Below are 21068 nucleotides of genomic sequence, written 5' to 3'. Positions count from 1 at the left end.
CTTTTTTTTTTTTTTTTTTTTTTTCCCCCCCCCCCCCCCCCCGCATTTCCCATGAGCAGAACACTATTTTATGCCGTCCCTTTGAGAGGGATGAGGTTAAGTCTGCCATTTTTTCTATGTTCCCCGACAAAGCCCCTAAGCTTGACGGGATGAACCTGAGATTTTATCAACACTTTTTGGATGTGGTGGGTAAAGATATCACTGACTTTGTTATTGATTGTTTGAATTTTGGGACTGCCTTGTGTAATATTTTGTATAAAATTATTGCTAAGGTAATAGGTAATCGGATGAAACCTCTGTTGTGTGATGTGATTTCTGAGTCCCAAAGTGCTTTAATTCCCGACAGACTCATTACTGATAATATTCTGATTGTTGCTAAGTGATATCTCTGATTTTGTACTATAATTTACCCCTCGATCTAGTTGGTTTTTATGTTTATTTTCTTTATCTTGGTGAATTTGAGACTCGTTTGTGTGTTACATTTGCCTAAAGCTTAGTTTATTCACAACGAGAAGTAGAGGAAGGATTTTTGGACATTTTAGACAAGTGTTGGAAGCATAGGAATCTACCCAAGGACGGAAAGGAGCAGCAGAGCACAAAAGGAGTCAACAGGAAAAAGGAGAGAGCACTACACAGCCATGCACAAGGCCGTGACCTTTTCTGCTGTCCAGTACTTAAGGTCGCGATTTCTGGTTTTTTGATAGATTCCGAGCCCTAGTTTAGTTTAGCTTATTTTTCCTTCTCTTTAAAGATTTCCTTAGCATAGTTTAGCCCATATTTACATACTCTAACTTGTTTTCAAGCTTGGAATCATGGATTGGATTCGGATTTACTCTTCAATTGTTAGTAAAGTTCTTCTTCTCTATATTACTTTATTTCTCAAATTTGTTGCGATGTCTTCGGTGTTCCATTCTTGCTTTGTTTTAGTTACTTCAATAATGCGTGAGTAGTTCGTTTATGGGTTCAGATTAGGGATCTATTGCTATTCTTGATGCTCAATTTGTGGTTATTGCATAAAGGGATTGAATTGTTCACCTAGGGTTTATGTTGAATTGTGATTTGAATTATACTTGTTATTAATTGATGGCCACAATTGATTGCTAGTTTAGGAGAGGATTTCATTACAACAAAAGTTGGGTGAAAGACTCGAGCCTTACCAATTTCAACCTAATTTTTCCTATTATGAGAATATGGGTAATTTGGGGGCTTACAATGCTGTTGTGTTTAAGGTTATGATTGATGCATCACGAAAGTGGGGCAATCCTAGCTTAATTCTGTTTATTGATTACGAAAGTAGCTGAACTGAATTCTTGAGTGCATGGCCAATAAATCCCTAGGGCATTTGTTTTTCCCCTAATTCTGAGTTAGTGAAAGCATCAAGATTGCAATACCCCTAATCTGGCCCATTCCTTTATCATACAGTTTATTCCTCAGTTAATTTGCATTCTTTTTATTTTCCACACTTTATCATCATTTACTTGGATTCTAGTGAGTTTCAATACTTTAGTGTCTAGAACTTTATAATACACACAATATGCGCCATAGTCCCAATCCTCAGCGGAACGACATTTACGCCCTCATATTTACTAGAAAACAATTAGGTAAAGTGGGTTGGGGTGCACTGAAACTTGATATGGTCAAAGCCTATGATAGAATGGAATGAGCTTTTCTGAGGAAGATGTTGGTGGCGTTGGGCTTTGTAGATGGGTGGGTTAAGTTAATCATGGAATGTGTTACCACAGTATCTTATAGCATTATGATTAATGGTGTGAATGGTGGATAGGTTATCCCATCTAGAGGGTTGAGGCAGGGAGATCATCTTTCTCCTTACCTGTTTATTATCTGTGCAGAGGGCGGCCTCTCTCTTTTATTACAACAGGCTCAAGATTTGGGTTCCATTCATGGATGTCGAGTTACTAGGGATGCCATAGCAATCTCACATTTATTTTTCGCAGATGATAGCTTGTTTTTCTTTAAAACCAATGTCCTAGAGGCTGGAGTGATTAAGCAGTGTCTTCATACTTATGAATGCTTATCTGGTCAAATTGTCAATTTTCATAAATCTAGTATTTGTTTTAGCAAGAATACCCATAATGTTGATTGTGTTGGTGTGGCTAATCTGCTTGGCATCTCTGAAGCAACAAATTTTGGAAAATATTTGGGATTGCCATTTTTTGTCGGAAGGAATAAACATGCTATTTTTCTTACATTGAGGACAAAATTAAACAGAGAATTGGATCTTGGAATACGAAGTTGCTTACACGGGCAGGTAAAGAGGTTTTTCTAATAGTGTAGCTCAGGCTATGTCCATTTTTTCTATGAGTGTCTTTTTGTTGCCTGACTCGTTATGTAAAGCATTGGAACGTGCTATGAACCAATTTTGGTGGGGTTCAGGAGGATCTACTGAGAGGGGTATCCACTGGATGGCTTGAGATCGATTGTGTATTCCGAAAAAGTTTGGTGGTCTGTGGTTCAAGGATCTTCGTGCGTTTAATCTGGCTATGTTGGGGAAATAAGGATAGAGATTTCTCACGAAGCCTCAATCTCTTACAGCCCGTATTTATAAAGCATCATATTTTCCTAATTCTTCTTTTATTGATGCTACATTGGTGAATTGCCCTAGTTTTTGTTGGAGGAGCATCATGGCCTCTCATACCCTCATATGTAATGGCGTCAGACGTAGAATTGGCAATGGGGCCTCTACTTTGGTATAGGGTGATCCGTGGTTGCTGGGTGATCCTGACCCTATGGTCCAAACCATAATGCCACCTCATCTTAGTGGCACCACAACTGCTGGCTTGATTGACCCTACTATTCAGTCCTGGGATGTTCCTTTACTTCACAAGATTTTCTTGCCCAGTAAGTCCCACTTATGATGATTCGTGGTTCTGGTATGGGAATCCTAAAGGCCACTACTCTATCAGGAATGGGTATAGAAGTATTATGGGGGAACAAAATACCCAATCTCATGTCTTTAAGTGTTGGAATAAATTATGGAACCTGAAAATTCCACCTAAGTGGAAAACTTTTCTCTGGTGTGCTATTAGTAGTGTGCTTCCCACCACAACAAATTTACACAACAAAATAGTGGATGTTTCTTTATTGTGCCCTATGTGTGGAGTCCATAATGAGGATGTTTACTCTCAACAGGTGTTACTTGGATCTTCTTTGCCTATTTCTCATTGGGGTAGTGATAGCTTTGTGGCATGGTTGGACAGTGCTTTCTCTATTTTGTAGCGTGAGGAGCTAGAGTTACTTATGGCTGTGCTATATGGTGTGTGGAGGGCTAGAAATTTAGCTTTATGGGAATCCTTTATTCCCTTGGCAAATAAGACATGGATAGCTGCTTTTCATTCTTTGGCTTCCTAGCGTAAAATATGTGGCAGCCGAGGTAGAGAGGCACTGCACAACAACCCCATGTCCAACCAAGAGATCCCATCTGATTCCACGGTGTATAGATGTGCTTTTGAATTTTGATGCAGGTTTCTCTCCCTCTACAGGCAAGGCAACTTATGGAGTAGTTTTGTATTCTCCCTCGGGTGAGTTCTTCGTGGCCACGAATGTACAATTATGTTCTTGTATGAGCCCGTTAATAGCTGAAACCATGCCTTGTAAGGAGGCAGTTACTTAGCTTAAAGGAAGGGAGGTTCTTTCTGTTCGGCTCCAATTTGATTGCATGGATCTTTGTCACAATTTGGCTTCGTCTACTACTGGGTTCAGATCTTATATTGGCATTCCCACCTCTAATTGCAAAATCCTTATGGCTTCTTTTATTTCTTGCTTTATTAGTGATTGCTATATTCTGCAAGCGCACAGAGTCAATGACAGTATAAATTCCTGGAGTATTCCAGGGTCGATCCCACGAAAAACACAATTAACTATTGTCTTAAATAACCAATTTTGTTGATAAGAAAAGAATAAATGAAAGAAATTCACGTGATAAAAAGAATACTTACGAATTTAAATCAAAGGAAATTTTCAATTGATAAAAGACTAGGGATTTGGGTAACCTATTAGATAATTAACTAACTCTCCTAATTATCGATTTGTGTAATTATAATGATAATTGCACCGTATATATCCTAATACTCCGTCGAGCTACTAGGTTGTATCCAATTAACTCTGATCATCCGTCGACATCTCACCAACATTAATTGAAACCCATTAAGCAAAAATCAAGTCTCACCACAAGTACCTAAAGCTATGTCTAGTTTAGGTCAATTGTGTTTATCTTACGAGATCTAGGTTCATAATTCATTCTTCTTATAAATCGTAATAGTAGAAATATGCAATGACCAATCACACAATTCACAACTAAAATACATAAGATAAATATAATCAAGTTCAATTATTTAACTGAAATTAGAAGAATCAAACGTAGAGAGTAGTCAATTAATCTAATATAAGGCTAATCCAAATCCCTAATTAAAAGTTCTAGCCAATAATCATAATTCAAATTAACGTTGTAAACAATAAAAATGCTACTGAGCTACGGAGTATTTTTCAGAGGAAGCGAAGAGAAAGGATTCAATTTTATTTCTTCATTTTCTGAATTTGAAAGATTGATTCCAACAATGTTGTAGTCTCATCATCTTTTTAATGCATCAAGTGTATCACAATGTTATATTGTCATACATTGACATTTTTAATAATGAGTTTTAAATCAATTTATTGGGTTATTTGAATGACTTCTTTGTCAACAAATCCTCCATAAGTAATTAATATAACTTCAAACTGTTTTTTTTTTTAAATATTTTTTCGTGTTATTAACATAGTACTTGGTAAATAAATATATAACATTATTTTGTAGTATAACTTTGATATTTAATTACAAGATAGTGTAAAACAAAAAATGAACAATGTAGTGAATATAATTAATTAATAAATTTGAAGGTAATAAATCTTTGTATTCTAGAAAATATAAGCAATACAACTAATGAAATTATATCTCTTTTTAAATTTTTTGATAATGATTTTTTTTTAATAAAAGGCATTGTAGACATCGAAATATGAATTAAAGAAATGCATATGTATTATTATTTTTTTGCAACTACTAATTTATTTAATTTAATAAGAGTAATAGAGTGGGTTACATACTTTTGAATAATATATTATAACATATTCGTAGTATATGTTCAACAATTATGCAACTTTGATTGGGATGAAGTTCGAACTTAAGAATATTAATTGGGTAAGTTAAAAGTTAATAGAATATTAATAGAAAAGATAATATTTAACGATAATTATATAATTAAGGATAAATTAAAAAATCTCAGAGAAAAAATATAAATCTAAACAATCTGAACTATTCGATTTAATAATTTGACCATTATAGTAGATATATAAAATCCCGAGTTTCAATAGCAACAATTTTGACAAATACAGTGAATTTTTTTTGACGTCTGAGCCGGATGAATGCTCTCAGAATTTGTCATTACTAATGCTTCATAATTTGACGACGTCAGAGATTTTCGGTCGCTGGGATTAATTTTAGGTTAAGGGAATTTGGATTTCGATCGAGCTCGCTAGGGACTAAGGGTTAATTCCGAGATGGATGAAGACGACATTGAGAAGGCGGTGATAGCGTATCTGAAAAAGAAGGGTTTCAAGCAAACGGAGCTTGCTTTCCAGGAGGAGCATCAGAAACAGAGCAAAAACATCAACAACTCTTCCTCTCTATCCAACACTAACTCCTCGGCCAGTTCTCACACTGACCCTGATATTGCCAAGCAAATTCTCTCTTTCTCACAGTAAGTTTTTCTTCATCTGTTAACTATTACATGGTGTTATTATTCTATTCCTTTTTCAACTTTTCTTGATGTATTTTTTGTTGATTGTGACTTGTTTGCGTGGATTTTCAGGTCTGAAAACGTTCCTGCAAAGTATCATGAGGGGTACAGCAAGCTTCGGTCTTGGGCAGATAGTTCTCTCGATTTGTATAAGGTTTGTGTCTCCTAGTATCAAGCTGTGAAGTTCTTAGTGCTACAGATTGACTGTTTTGTTAAAAAAAAAACAGTTTTGGTGGTTAATTTACTGCTAGTGTGTGCTAGTCTTTGAAAGGCTACTCTTGTAAATAAACTGCTTTTATTAAAGTGAAAAAGAATGGTTATCTCTGATGACAATGGCTACATGGCTACATGTTTACATGACTGCACAAGATGTTTGCTAGTTGCATTTTTGCATATCTTTTTTTTATGTATAGAATTTCTTGTAAAATGCTGTTAGAAAAAAAAGTTAGCTTCTTATCTGGTAGATATGTGTTTTGTGACTTAGCCAGTTAAAATATGCTTTGTTTCCCATTATATATACAATATATATTATAGCTTTTCTCATTTTCATCTCATGATAAAATTTCCTTGTTCAGTATCAGATATTTGATAGTCTTTAGCTGGTTCTTGTTCCATGATGGAAAAGAACTACTTTACCTATTACAACAAATGCTGTTTTCCCCATGCTTTCTCTTGCCTTTGATATCACTTCTTTCTTCTTTTTTTTTTTTTCCTACCTCTCTGCCTTGTGAGCTATAGTTTTGTTAACAATGTCTCAATGATGCAGCATGAATTGCTTCGTGTCTTGTACCCTGTATTTCTCCACTGTTTCATGGATCTTGTGGCTAAAGGTCATATTCAGGAAGGTATAGTTTCAACCCAAGATTTTGTTTTTGTTCTGAATAAATATCTGATGTGGGTTTTTTTTGGAGTTACTTTTAATCACAATGAATTTTTTTTCCAGCCCGAGCCTTTTTCAATAGCTTCCGGGAAGACCATGAGATGATGCACTTACGTGATCTCCAGAAACTAGAAGCTGTTCTGTCACCATCACATCTAGAGGCATACAGTTATTTTGTCCCTACTGTATGCTTTGTGTGCTGGAGTGTTTGATTATACAATATTCTAACTATTTTCTATTATTTAGGAAATGGAATTTGCACATTTTTTACGGCAAAGCAAAGTGAACATAAAAATGTGCCAGGTTTTCTCTCAATCCCTTTTAAATATATGGAATTTTCTGCTGTCTTATTGTTGGGACTGTTATTCATTGGAGTGCCAGCCCCGATAACTCCAATGGCCTTTTAAGTATAGTAAAATGGTGTTGTAAGATATGCCAAATGAATATGAGGTTTTACTTATACACTGACTCAACAAAATAAGATTCTTCCAGAAGAAGGTTGTGCTTATATCATGGAAGCATTTCTAAAAAAGGTGAAAATAATAAGACAGATAAATGTTCAAAAAAGAATCCTGACCATCCTCCCCAAAAAAAATGCAGCATCCATTTGATTTAACTTAATCATTAGTTCATTTTTTTTTTATCAATGGTTTTTTTTTCCCATTAAGTGGACATTATCCAGTGGTATTCTTTGTTTATTGTTTCTTTTTTTGGTAATTACTTATAACATGAACTAACACTCAAACCCCCCCCCCCCCCCCCCTCAAATTTTTTTCTTGTCTTTCAAACAGTATTCCTATGACCTTTTGCTGCAATACTTGCACAAGGCACAGGCCATTGTGATGCTTGGGATTATCAATGAGCACATAAACTTTCAAGGTATGACTCCTGATTTTTATTGCAAAGCTACTCATGGGTTTTCAATCTGAAGTGGATCAAATTAAAACTTAATGTGCCAATTGACCATAAGGCTTTAACAAGGACCAGTATGGGCTTTGTGGTCCTCCAATGCTAAATTATCAAAGAATCAATATTAGAGTTTATATTGTGTACTTCTCTAACCCGTTTGTTGGGCCATTACACTTACATATATACCAATTAAAGACTAGCAAAAGGAGGGAAGCATGCTGCTTGAACTTTAAAAATTGACATGCGACCTTTTGCATTTCCTTTGGGCATATAATAGGTATGACTGCAAACTAGAATAATGAAATTTGAGGTCTGGGTGAGGGGTGTTAACTCAAATCTGGAAGCTGTCTCTTCCACATTGATTCTTTAAAACCCATTTTCCCATCAATGACCTTTCACCAAAAGGAAAGCATAGTTACATGCATATCCTCTCTGTTTTGTTGTCATTGGGCTGTCCTATTTTTTTTAATTTACAGATGCTGACAAGACATGCTAATTTACCGCTTTGACTGCCCATAAAAAAATCTATTGAAATTAGGAACAAAGCAAGAGCCAGCAAGACCTTGTTTTGACATTTCTTTCATTTTCATTTATCAATATCCTTATTTTTCTTCCTCAGTTCCAATCATTCTTTTATAGGAAATGTTGAATTGTTGATTAAAAATTTGGGGGCATTATTTGTTGTCATTAAAAAAGAAATTTATCAGTAAGAGTATCAAACCCAATGTTGAGAGTGTACACATCCATTAATTTTATATTTTGTTCCTTCTACATCATATTCATTTTGTTGTTAGGCTTAATCAGTAATCACTTTACATGAGGGAAGAAACAATAAATGTTTGTAGTAGATGTTGATTTGTTATCAGTAACTTCACTAGGTGGTAATGTGTTGTGGCGTAAATTGCATAGGATTTTGAGTCAAAGATTTGCAACTGAGGGCTTCGGGGAATGTTTACATTTGGACTGATAGGAAAAAGTGGGGAGAGAGCTGGTGGTGCGAATGGGGGCAGGGCACTGGGAAAGGTGTTGCATAAAATACTATGTTAATTTATCTCTTTCTTTATTTTTCAAATCATTTTTATTCTAATTAGATTTATTTGAAGCATTGTTTGTGCTTAAAAACATCTCATTTGATTAATTAATTTATTCCATCAAACTAATGATTGTCTCATCAAATGACCGCATTAAGTTGTTTATATATCTTACTGGACATATTCACATATCTATGCATTTACTTAATGACTTGAATAGTCTTGCTGGTGGTGTAATTGTTACCATTCATTTTGTTGGCTAAAATGGCATGCTAAGGTCTTCATAATTCATATTCAATCACAGTTTCTCCTGGACAGCCAAGTTCGGTTTCAGATGATGCTGAAGTTGTAACTCTTATTGGGAGTGGCCAAGACGCTGCTAGTTTAATAAATCAGAAAGAAATTCAGTGGGGAGTAAGTCAATGTGCATTTTTTTACTTTATATGTTTATTTTTCTATCTCTTGGTAAATGGGTTGAGTCTTAACTTTTGGGAAATGCGTTTTTGGGGTTTTTGCCTGGCACACATAGGTATTTACATGCTCCGTAACACAGGAGACTCATACATTAGGCCTACTTTTTATATAGCACACCTAACTACTCACATGTCCTGTAATGCAGGAGACTTGTCTATTGGGCCTACCCTTTATCTTTGTTATTAGATGCATCTAAACCTTGTACTTTGGTTAAAGCATGAAAAGGAAAATCCTCATAGTGGTACAATTGTAATCTTGACTCCTAGTTGGATGTAGTCATGTAGTTGCCCTCCTTAGTATCTTGTCACAAACTATTCCCTACTATTTCTTATTTGTTTATTTATAAATCTAGTCATCTAACTAGGGCTTTGTGAGGTGTCATGAACTGAAATTTATTAGTCCTATTTTATGTTTTATTTTTAAATTTGTTGCAAATAATACAATGGTGCATTGAGTCATTACTATCATCACTATCAGTTCCAGTCCTTTTATATTTATGCATTCTTCTGAATTGAGGAATACCTTCATTTTTTTTCCATCTTTGTTATCCATGAATCCATCTCCTTATTACTTTGCATTAGCGATTTATTTACAACCTAGCTTGCATGTTGCAACAGTTGCTTGAAGATTCCATAGAAGAGCGGTTTGAGAAGGCAGGAGGTCTGCTTTCAGATTCAGAGAAGGTTGAGGGAGAATCTAAAGAAGGAGAAGCTGAAGAAAACAAGGTACTGGACATTTATTCCTGCTTAAATGCTTTGTTCTGCATGATTTCTAAATTTGGTGTAAGAATTCCATGGTTTTTGTGTGGTATGTTTATATTTGTTAAAGTGTTGGTAAATGAAGAAATATGAATCTAGGCTCATAGCTCCTGTAATCTAGTAATTTTTCAATCTATTCCTTCTCATATCTTATCTCTTGTCTTTTTTGTTTTTGTTTTTGCTTTTGTGTTGTTGTTGATGTTTTTCCATAGTTAACATTTCATTATTTCATAGCTCCTTCCACCTCATTATTTCTCAGGCTTAAATGTGAGGGAACCATCTGAAAAGTAAAATTCATAAACCTGTTAACTTTAGAAAGTTCTTCTCAGTCCTTAAACTACTCAAAATATAGATGCAAGTCATTCTGTTATATTGACTGTTAGAGAGTGATAGTATTTTCAGATTTGATATATTTGAAACAAAAGAGAAAACCTCAACCTCCATCACTGCTCTCTGTTTTCTGGGTTTCCCCACCTCTATTTTGTTCCTCTCCATTTGTTGTGAGAAAACCTTGGTGTTGATTGCCATGATAAACATCAATGCTAGCACACAATTGATTAAGTGAAATACCCCATTTTTTAACAGGCATTTTAAGAAAATGTATTGTGTTTATACATTGAGTAGTTCAACGACTGAAAACAAATTTTTTAAAGTTCCATAAATTTATGAATTCTTTCTTTTTTAAAGCTCAAGGAGTGGACTAACGTTTAAGCATGTTTCTTAACAGCTAGAATTATATGTAGAGTTGTGTCCATTCTTCAAAATTTTTCTTTTATTTTTATACTTTTTGTCTTTCATCTTTTCCTAAGACAAAATCAGTTGAAGGAGGAAAGCAAGGCCCTTCTCTGAAAAAGCTGAAAAAGGACAAGGTTGGAGGTCCAACAGGGAAAGTTTCTCACATAGAGGGTGGCACAACATCTGCTGCACCACATGTTAAACCAGAGTTACCTTTGCCAGCAATGTAAGTGTTGCCTGTGCCAATTACATCATCGATCATTTCAGGGAGCTTGTATTTTGTGTGTACATGTAATTATAGGCATTTGTTGGTTGCACCACTTTTCCTAAGACTCTATTCTAGGGATTGCTTTTCTTTGTTCGTAGGTTGAAGCCAAGCAATGAATATCACCTGTTTATCTAAGTATCTCTATACCTATATTGCTTGCTGTTTCTTTTTTGTAATTTATGTACTGAGGTAATTATCTTCCAGACCTATGGAGGTAGAACACTCTATTCTTGAAGACTTGAGGAACCGTGTGCAGCTGAGTAGCATGGCATTGCCATCTGTGAACATGTATACCTTTCTCAATACTCAAAATGGGTATGTTTTTGCAGTTTGAAGTTGAGTAGTGCCTCATATTTTTATTCATTTCTTGATGTTTGATCTGAGTTAATGTTAATAAATATTTTGCTAGACTAAACTGTGCATCAATATCTCATGATGGATCACTGGTGGCTGCTGGGTTCTCAGATTCTTCATTAAAGGTCTTTGGTCATTCTTCAATTTAAGCTATTTTATCAACTTGTGCTTGATTCTTGCTTGTCTGCTAATCTATGTGCATATTTTGCAGTTGTGGGATATGGCAAAGCTTGGGCAACAACCTGGGAATGGTAAGTTGATTCGTTTAACTCTTACCTCAAAGACTATGTAGCATTTTGGTTTAGAAATGTCACATGATTATTATTGCCTTGTGGAACTACTGAGGAAATACCATCTAAATGAAATTTCCTGTCATTACAACTTTAAGCTGAAAGTACGTTTAAATGAATTCTGTCACTTGTAAGTTAAAAATGATCATTTGTGCTATGTGTGTACTGGAAACAAAAATAGTTTAACTATGTGCAAGCTGGTAATGCCGTGTTATTATGTTAAAACTGTTGTATCTAAGGAAGCATAGACTTTGCAGATAAGTGGTAATGCAGATCCTTTTCTAAACTTGTGTGTGTGCATTTTGAGGAGTATACAACATTGATTCATTTGTTTATTATTAAAATAAACTTTAAATGCAAGGAAAATAAACTCCAATTTACTCTGAGGGTATCTGAAACTTTTTTGAGAATGTCTACAACCTAATGTGCTGATTATTACAGCTGCAAGCTAGAGCAATCAAAATAATGCAACCTCTAGCTCTTAAGACTGAAGTTTTAAGTAAACTAGTAACTTAAGAAATACAGCATGGCATGCACTTGAAAAATACAGCAAATGTAGATCTCCTCCATATTCTCATCCATGTCATTGCACTCAAAAATAGTAAAATACAGCAAGCATTCAGTGACTTTTATGTAAGATTATATCATGTTGTTGCCTGTGTGTGAAGGGAATTTTAGTTATTAAATTATTGAATAGTCTTAGTACAGCTTCCTTGCAGGGTGATATTGACTCCCCTCCAAGTGAGCAGGTGCTTGGTGCAAATGGACAACGAAGATGTTATACATTATTTCATGGTCATTGTGGACCTGTTTATTCTGCATCCTTCAGTCCTTATGGTGATTTTCTCCTATCGTCATCATCAGATTCAACCAGTATGTAGACTATTCTTTCTTGTCTTTCTTTTAACTATGTGATAAGCATCTTTCTTTGTGAAGTGTGTTGAATCATTATTATATTATTTTATAATGTTTTTATATTCATCTGTTTTATAATTCTATTTGTGTAGTTCGGTTATGGAGCACGAAGTTAAATGCAAATCTTGTTTGCTATAAGGGCCATAATTATCCTGTATGGGATGTTCAGGTAGGTGATGAATACTTTCTAATTTCATAATTCTTGATCATGTGCTTTTTAATTTAACAAGAAAGTTGGCGGCAAAGTTCTCAATGACATGAATAATAACAACAACAATAACAACAACAACAACAACAACAATAATAATAATAATAATAATAATAATAATAATAATAATAATAATATTATTATTATTATTATTATTATTATTAATGATAATCATAATCATAAGAGTAATATTAATAACGATGATGATGATAATCCATCTCCGAATACCTGTTTTGAATATCATAATATGCAGAGGGGTAAAATGTAAATTATTTTTCGTCTCATTTTCAATATCTTAGTAAGAAATTCTTAGTGTTAGATGGAACAAACTTGTCTTTAATCATTTCTCACTCATGTTATACACAATGATAAGAGCTTGTGTGATAGCATAGCATTATGAAGGAGCAGCGTTTTTGCTAAGAACTATATAACCTTACTAGGCCTATTGCTTAAGCTGCTCAAATACTCTATAAGCTGTATCCGTAGGTTGGGCATGCTCTCTCAGTTTCTTAACTGCTGCACAGTATAGTTGCTTCATCACATATTTGTTTATTTATTTATTTATTTTGTTTTTAATGCAATTTGTAAAGAGGATATTATTAATCTAATGCAACATTGAAAATGATTTTTGTTTTCATTTGGAACTTCTTCATGTAGGCTTTAATGAAATATTTTACTTGATTTCCATTGTTAATGTTTTGAAGCTTTGATGGTTCATCACACAAAAATTTACCAGGTCAAGGTTTATTGGCTCAACCTTCTAGTGAACTGCAACTAAATCATAACCTACCCTTGACCTGATACTCAATTGTTTTTCTGATATCACAACCACTTTATCAAATTTGTCTGAAGCATACTAAAATTTTTGGTCTTAATTGTTATACTGCAGTTTAGTCCTGTTGGGCATTACTTTGCCAGTGCTTCACATGATCGAACAGCAAGGATCTGGTCAATGGACAGAATACAGCCTCTGAGGATAATGGCCGGTCACTTATCTGATGTTGATGTGAGTGTACATTATATTATTGCATTCTCTCCTTTATCCATTATCCATTATTTCCCTGTCTGAAATAATATACTAGTAAATATATATTCTATTGATATATAAACCCATTTAAGTATCTATGTTCAATAGTTTTAATTCTTTTTTTTTTTTTTTAATATAGAAATGTGATTCTTTGGTCACTTAGTTATGCACAAATGGTTAAATTAGCCCTCAGTCATAAGCATAAGCCAATGTCATCCCTAATTATTCCTAGCAGTGGTGGTTTTCCTCCCTTAACAAACAAGTCTGTTAGTTTTGAATGGAAACATTTAAAACCTTAAAATATTAGGCATACATATGAACCCCAACGACTCAATCAAGAATGTCAGTTTCTGCATTTGTTCACAGGAAGGCATTAGACACACCTAATAGAAAAGATCAGTACTCTTTCTTTCATCCACCTTATGGATTAGCTTTATGCTTGTACAATGTTCCATTTGGCTGTACATTTACTTTCAAAAAGAAAAACAAAATTAGGGATTCATCATCTTCTAGTGTGCCAGATAATATAGGTAATATGATCTGATCAGGTGTCATGACTGCTGTCTTCTAGCTTGCCAAGATACAGAACCTAGAGGTTTACCTAGTGTATGTAAAAGGAGCACCTTTGCATGTACCCATGGGGATTAGTCTGACCTAGGTCATGATACTCCATCCCTTCTCAAAAGAAAATGCCAGTCAATTTCAATAATGTTAAATAAAGCAATAGTTAGAATCAGTAAACTTGAAGTAAAAAATCATAAGAATGCTATTAATTCTGGCTGAATTTTTTATTTTTTATTTTTTATTTTTATATTTGTATGCTACTGTATGATGTTTCCCTAAGGAATTAGTAAAAAATATGAAACATGTGGGGAGCCTCCCTGCACAAGATAGCAATGCAGCATCACTTTTTTTTTTTTTAGTTTATTTATTCAATTTTAGATCATTTATGTCTGTGTACACATATTTTTCATATTAAGGATGGCTATCATTGTTTACATTTGTTTTAGCTTTATAATGTGTGCTTACATTTTTCATTTTAAAAAGGTGATAGTAATTGAGCAACTATGCTTTGAATTTACAGTGCGTGCAATGGCATGCAAACTGCAACTACATTGCAACTGGATCAAGTGACAAAACTGTTCGCTTGTGGGATGTCCAGAGTGGCGAGTGTGTCAGAATTTTCATTGGCCATAGGAGTATGATATTGTCGTTGGCAATGTCACCTGATGGTCGTTATATGGCATCAGGTGATGAAGATGGAAAAATCATGGTGTGGGATCTTGCAAGTGGTCGTTGTATTACCCCTTTGGTTGGTCACGCCTCTTGTGTATGGACACTTGCTTTCAGGTTGAAACCAAATTCTTTGTCCTGTTAGATTGGTTCAATAAAGTTCTTGAAGGGAAAAATAATCNTTAATGAAATATTTTACTTGATTTCCATTGTTAATGTTTTGAAGCTTTGATGGTTCATCACACAAAAATTTACCAGGTCAAGGTTTATTGGCTCAACCTTCTAGTGAACTGCAACTAAATCATAACCTACCCTTGACCTGATACTCAATTGTTTTTCTGATATCACAACCACTTTATCAAATTTGTCTGAAGCATACTAAAATTTTTGGTCTTAATTGTTATACTGCAGTTTAGTCCTGTTGGGCATTACTTTGCCAGTGCTTCACATGATCGAACAGCAAGGATCTGGTCAATGGACAGAATACAGCCTCTGAGGATAATGGCCGGTCACTTATCTGATGTTGATGTGAGTGTACATTATATTATTGCATTCTCTCCTTTATCCATTATCCATTATTTCCCTGTCTGAAATAATATACTAGTAAATATATATTCTATTGATATATAAACCCATTTAAGTATCTATGTTCAATAGTTTTAATTCTTTTTTTTTTTTTTTAATATAGAAATGTGATTCTTTGGTCACTTAGTTATGCACAAATGGTTAAATTAGCCCTCAGTCATAAGCATAAGCCAATGTCATCCCTAATTATTCCTAGCAGTGGTGGTTTTCCTCCCTTAACAAACAAGTCTGTTAGTTTTGAATGGAAACATTTAAAACCTTAAAATATTAGGCATACATATGAACCCCAACGACTCAATCAAGAATGTCAGTTTCTGCATTTGTTCACAGGAAGGCATTAGACACACCTAATAGAAAAGATCAGTACTCTTTCTTTCATCCACCTTATGGATTAGCTTTATGCTTGTACAATGTTCCATTTGGCTGTACATTTACTTTCAAAAAGAAAAACAAAATTAGGGATTCATCATCTTCTAGTGTGCCAGATAATATAGGTAATATGATCTGATCAGGTGTCATGACTGCTGTCTTCTAGCTTGCCAAGATACAGAACCTAGAGGTTTACCTAGTGTATGTAAAAGGAGCACCTTTGCATGTACCCATGGGGATTAGTCTGACCTAGGTCATGATACTCCATCCCTTCTCAAAAGAAAATGCCAGTCAATTTCAATAATGTTAAATAAAGCAATAGTTAGAATCAGTAAACTTGAAGTAAAAAATCATAAGAATGCTATTAATTCTGGCTGAATTTTTTATTTTTTATTTTTTATTTTTATATTTGTATGCTACTGTATGATGTTTCCCTAAGGAATTAGTAAAAAATATGAAACATGTGGGGAGCCTCCCTGCACAAGATAGCAATGCAGCATCACTTTTTTTTTTTTTAGTTTATTTATTCAATTTTAGATCATTTATGTCTGTGTACACATATTTTTCATATTAAGGATGGCTATCATTGTTTACATTTGTTTTAGCTTTATAATGTGTGCTTACATTTTCATTTTAAAAGGTGATAGTAATTGAGCAACTATGCTTTGAATTTACAGTGCGTGCAATGGCATGCAAACTGCAACTACATTGCAACTGGATCAAGTGACAAAACTGTTCGCTTGTGGGATGTCCAGAGTGGCGAGTGTGTCAGAATTTTCATTGGCCATAGGAGTATGATATTGTCGTTGGCAATGTCACCTGATGGTCGTTATATGGCATCAGGTGATGAAGATGGAAAAATCATGGTGTGGGATCTTGCAAGTGGTCGTTGTATTACCCCTTTGGTTGGTCACGCCTCTTGTGTATGGACACTTGCTTTCAGGTTGAAACCAAATTCTTTGTCCTGTTAGATTGGTTCAATAAAGTTCTTGAAGGGAAAAATAATCTATATTGTTAATCTTCCTTTAACAATTTTCAGCTGTGAAGGTTCTCTTCTTGCATCTGGTTCTGCTGATTGCACTGTGAAATTATGGGATGTAACCACGAGTACTAAGATGCCAAAATCTGAAGAGAAGTTAGTTTGCACACTCTGCTTATGCTATTATCTAGTTCATTATTTCACTGTTATGCTCCCTTCTAAAACTGTAATGATATCTTTCTCAGTAAATCTGGAAGTACCAATAGGCTTCGATCATTGAAGACTCTCCCTACTAAATCCACTCCATTATATGCTTTGCGGGTAAGAATGCTTGATTTTCTGGGTGACTTTCACAATACTCATCTTCATTCTTTTAATTTTCATCATTCTTATTATTATTGTTGTTGTTGGAGCAGTTTTCTCGAAGAAATCTTCTCTTTGCTGCTGGTGCTTTCTCAAAAAGTGCATAATATTACAACATATTCACATTGGAAAATTTAGAGTGATTATGGCTTCTAGATTTCGGTATGCCATCAATTCCAAGGTGCCTTCAACTTTTACTTAATCTCATTTCTGTTAATTGGGTACTGCTCATGTTTGAACTCATAGCCTAAGCCTATTGCTAATTTATCAAATGTGGAGTAATATATATATATAGGGGAGGGTTCAAGTGAGAACATGTTCCCATGTAAAAAATGAGAACTGATCTGATCTTTCCATTTGGGTAGATCAACGTTGAGGGTTGTTGGAAAATAAGAGGAAAAAGGGTGGGTTCATTTTATAAATATTGCAAACTTGAAAGTTTGTAATAATTATACAATTGATCCTGTTTTCTCTTGTTTTTTTTTTTTTTTTTACTAAAACCCTCAACTATTGATCTACGATGAAGATGAGAAGAAGAATTGGCAAAACCTATTCTTAATTTGGCTTCAGCTTCTCATATATTATCCAAATACTCCTTATAATATATAGAACAGAAAGTGTTGCATGACAACCTTTAATCAATCTAGTTGGGCTGTTACTTGTGTCGATATTATAATTGATGATAATGGGAGATGAGTTGAACTGAAAATGGTTTGGGACCCCTAATGTGGATGGTGTATCATGGTACTCTGCTTTTTAAAGGTCACAAACTGCCGTCTAAAAAAACATTCGTTTTATTTCAATATTTACCTGATAATTCTGTAGGTGATGTTTCTGCTGTCTCTTGAATAGAAGAGCTAGAAGACTACTTTTTGTGATTAGTCTGCATTCATTTTCAAATTGCAGCTACTTTTTGAGTGAGTGTTGAATTGTAGTTGAATTTTAGGAGGATCTCAAACACCATTTTTATTGTGATTCTGCAAAACAAAATCTTGAGAGCTAAGATCATATGGTNGCTTACATTTTTCATTTTAAAAAGGTGATAGTAATTGAGCAACTATGCTTTGAATTTACAGTGCGTGCAATGGCATGCAAACTGCAACTACATTGCAACTGGATCAAGTGACAAAACTGTTCGCTTGTGGGATGTCCAGAGTGGCGAGTGTGTCAGAATTTTCATTGGCCATAGGAGTATGATATTGTCGTTGGCAATGTCACCTGATGGTCGTTATATGGCATCAGGTGATGAAGATGGAAAAATCATGGTGTGGGATCTTGCAAGTGGTCGTTGTATTACCCCTTTGGTTGGTCACGCCTCTTGTGTATGGACACTTGCTTTCAGGTTGAAACCAAATTCTTTGTCCTGTTAGATTGGTTCAATAAAGTTCTTGAAGGGAAAAATAATCTATATTGTTAATCTTCCTTTAACAATTTTCAGCTGTGAAGGTTCTCTTCTTGCATCTGGTTCTGCTGATTGCACTGTGAAATTATGGGATGTAACCACGAGTACTAAGATGCCAAAATCTGAAGAGAAGTTAGTTTGCACACTCTGCTTATGCTATTATCTAGTTCATTATTTCACTGTTATGCTCCCTTCTAAAACTGTAATGATATCTTTCTCAGTAAATCTGGAAGTACCAATAGGCTTCGATCATTGAAGACTCTCCCTACTAAATCCACTCCATTATATGCTTTGCGGGTAAGAATGCTTGATTTTCTGGGTGACTTTCACAATACTCATCTTCATTCTTTTAATTTTCATCATTCTTATTATTATTGTTGTTGTTGGAGCAGTTTTCTCGAAGAAATCTTCTCTTTGCTGCTGGTGCTTTCTCAAAAAGTGCATAATATTACAACATATTCACATTGGAAAATTTAGAGTGATTATGGCTTCTAGATTTCGGTATGCCATCAATTCCAAGGTGCCTTCAACTTTTACTTAATCTCATTTCTGTTAATTGGGTACTGCTCATGTTTGAACTCATAGCCTAAGCCTATTGCTAATTTATCAAATGTGGAGTAATATATATATATAGGGGAGGGTTCAAGTGAGAACATGTTCCCATGTAAAAAATGAGAACTGATCTGATCTTTCCATTTGGGTAGATCAACGTTGAGGGTTGTTGGAAAATAAGAGGAAAAAGGGTGGGTTCATTTTATAAATATTGCAAACTTGAAAGTTTGTAATAATTATACAATTGATCCTGTTTTCTCTTGTTTTTTTTTTTTTTTTTACTAAAACCCTCAACTATTGATCTACGATGAAGATGAGAAGAAGAATTGGCAAAACCTATTCTTAATTTGGCTTCAGCTTCTCATATATTATCCAAATACTCCTTATAATATATAGAACAGAAAGTGTTGCATGACAACCTTTAATCAATCTAGTTGGGCTGTTACTTGTGTCGATATTATAATTGATGATAATGGGAGATGAGTTGAACTGAAAATGGTTTGGGACCCCTAATGTGGATGGTGTATCATGGTACTCTGCTTTTTAAAGGTCACAAACTGCCGTCTAAAAAAACATTCGTTTTATTTCAATATTTACCTGATAATTCTGTAGGTGATGTTTCTGCTGTCTCTTGAATAGAAGAGCTAGAAGACTACTTTTTGTGATTAGTCTGCATTCATTTTCAAATTGCAGCTACTTTTTGAGTGAGTGTTGAATTGTAGTTGAATTTTAGGAGGATCTCAAACACCATTTTTATTGTGATTCTGCAAAACAAAATCTTGAGAGCTAAGATCATATGGTTAAGCTCTGTGTCACCGAAACCTTTATTTGGAATCTCGAACAGAACAATTGTAGTTACCTAATTAGATTGGCCGCTATATTGCCAGTTGGCACGACTCTCTCCTGCTGACCATTATTTATGGTTGACTCGACACCTATAGCTTTGGCCTTTGAGAATGAAGTAGATAGAGTGAACTTTCTATAGCAGCTTCCGCAGCTAGCTTTCAGTTGTTGAGTTTACAATGTTAGATGATGTAGTTGCCATAATAAAGTGATGTTTGGTGCAGGGAGAAAGACCATAAACCGGGGAGAACTTCTCGGGGAAAAGGTGCTATTGCCAGGAGGAGCATTGGGAGAGTGAGTAGTTGGAAATGCTTTAGGTTTTTTTATGCTTCCATTTACTTTAGCCACTTATTGGCCTTTATTTTTAGGATTTATACTGCTTGAGATCTGATCTAATTATGTTATATATGTTGAAACACAAAGGCCTATTTATGTCTATGAATACGTAGCCTGATGAGAGGGCACAATGTATCTATATATATTTGTATGTTGTCTCTTCATTGAAAACATTAAAGAAAAAATATTCTCTTTATTTATTATTTGTCGTCGCATTTATGGATGTGAATTGGACCCGTAATTGATGAGAAGCTCGACTCCTTGCCCCCGATAGGAGATTGGGGATGAGGATAGGGGAATTTTTAATTCCCACCACCGGTGCCGGGGCTTGCCCGTCCCCGAATATGTATGTATGTATGTATATATATAATTCAGTTTTCGTGCGGTTAAATCTAAGTAATTGATCTTACTTAAATCAACGTTTAGGATTAACAAAATAAAAAAAAAATGTGGTGGCAATTTGGTAAATTTTGCATTTAGGTCAAATTTAGGGTGAGTGATTTTTGTTCTCAGGGTGCATGGTTTTTGTACTTAAGGTGCGTGATCTTTGTGCTTAAGGTGCGTGAATTTTGTGCTTAAGGCGCGTGGATTGTGTGCTTAATGTGAGTAGTTGAAACTTAAGGTGCCGTAATTTGAAGGTTAGGGTGCGTGATTTTTATGCTTAAGAGGCGTGATTTGTATGTTTAAGGTGTGTGAGTTGTTAAACTTAAGGTATTTAAGGTGCATTTAAAAAAAAAGGTTTTTAAGGTGCATGATTTTTGTACTTAA

General features: G+C 34.7%; 2 protein-coding genes across 2 annotated transcripts; both read left to right on the top strand.

Moving 5' to 3' along the window:
* The first annotated feature begins 5391 nt into the window (after positions 1–5391).
* Positions 5392–17347, top strand: LOC116030388 (transcription initiation factor TFIID subunit 5). Its single transcript, XM_031272618.1, has 19 exons — positions 5392–5750; positions 5862–5943; positions 6556–6634; positions 6733–6830; positions 6916–6972; positions 7461–7548; positions 8914–9023; positions 9701–9808; positions 10651–10802; positions 11049–11159; positions 11254–11323; positions 11410–11449; positions 12197–12361; positions 12496–12572; positions 13501–13617; positions 14723–14988; positions 16865–16960; positions 17050–17125; positions 17221–17347. Exons 1-19 carry the CDS (start codon positions 5551–5553, stop codon positions 17272–17274), a joined length of 2046 nt encoding a protein of 681 aa, XP_031128478.1. The 5' UTR covers positions 5392–5550; the 3' UTR covers positions 17275–17347.
* LOC116029843 (transcription initiation factor TFIID subunit 5-like) lies at positions 17313–20500 on the top strand. Its single transcript, XM_031271882.1, has 6 exons — positions 17313–17348; positions 18244–18509; positions 18606–18701; positions 18791–18866; positions 18962–19089; positions 20189–20500. Exons 1-5 carry the CDS (start codon positions 17313–17315, stop codon positions 19013–19015), a joined length of 528 nt encoding a protein of 175 aa, XP_031127742.1. The 3' UTR covers positions 19016–19089; positions 20189–20500.
* Positions 20501–21068: the final 568 nt, after the last annotated feature.

Source organism: Ipomoea triloba, chromosome 9, assembly GCF_003576645.1.
Source record: "Ipomoea triloba cultivar NCNSP0323 chromosome 9, ASM357664v1".
NCBI lineage: Eukaryota > Viridiplantae > Streptophyta > Magnoliopsida > Solanales > Convolvulaceae > Ipomoea > Ipomoea triloba.
This window is presented reverse-complemented; position numbering and strand designations above follow the sequence as displayed.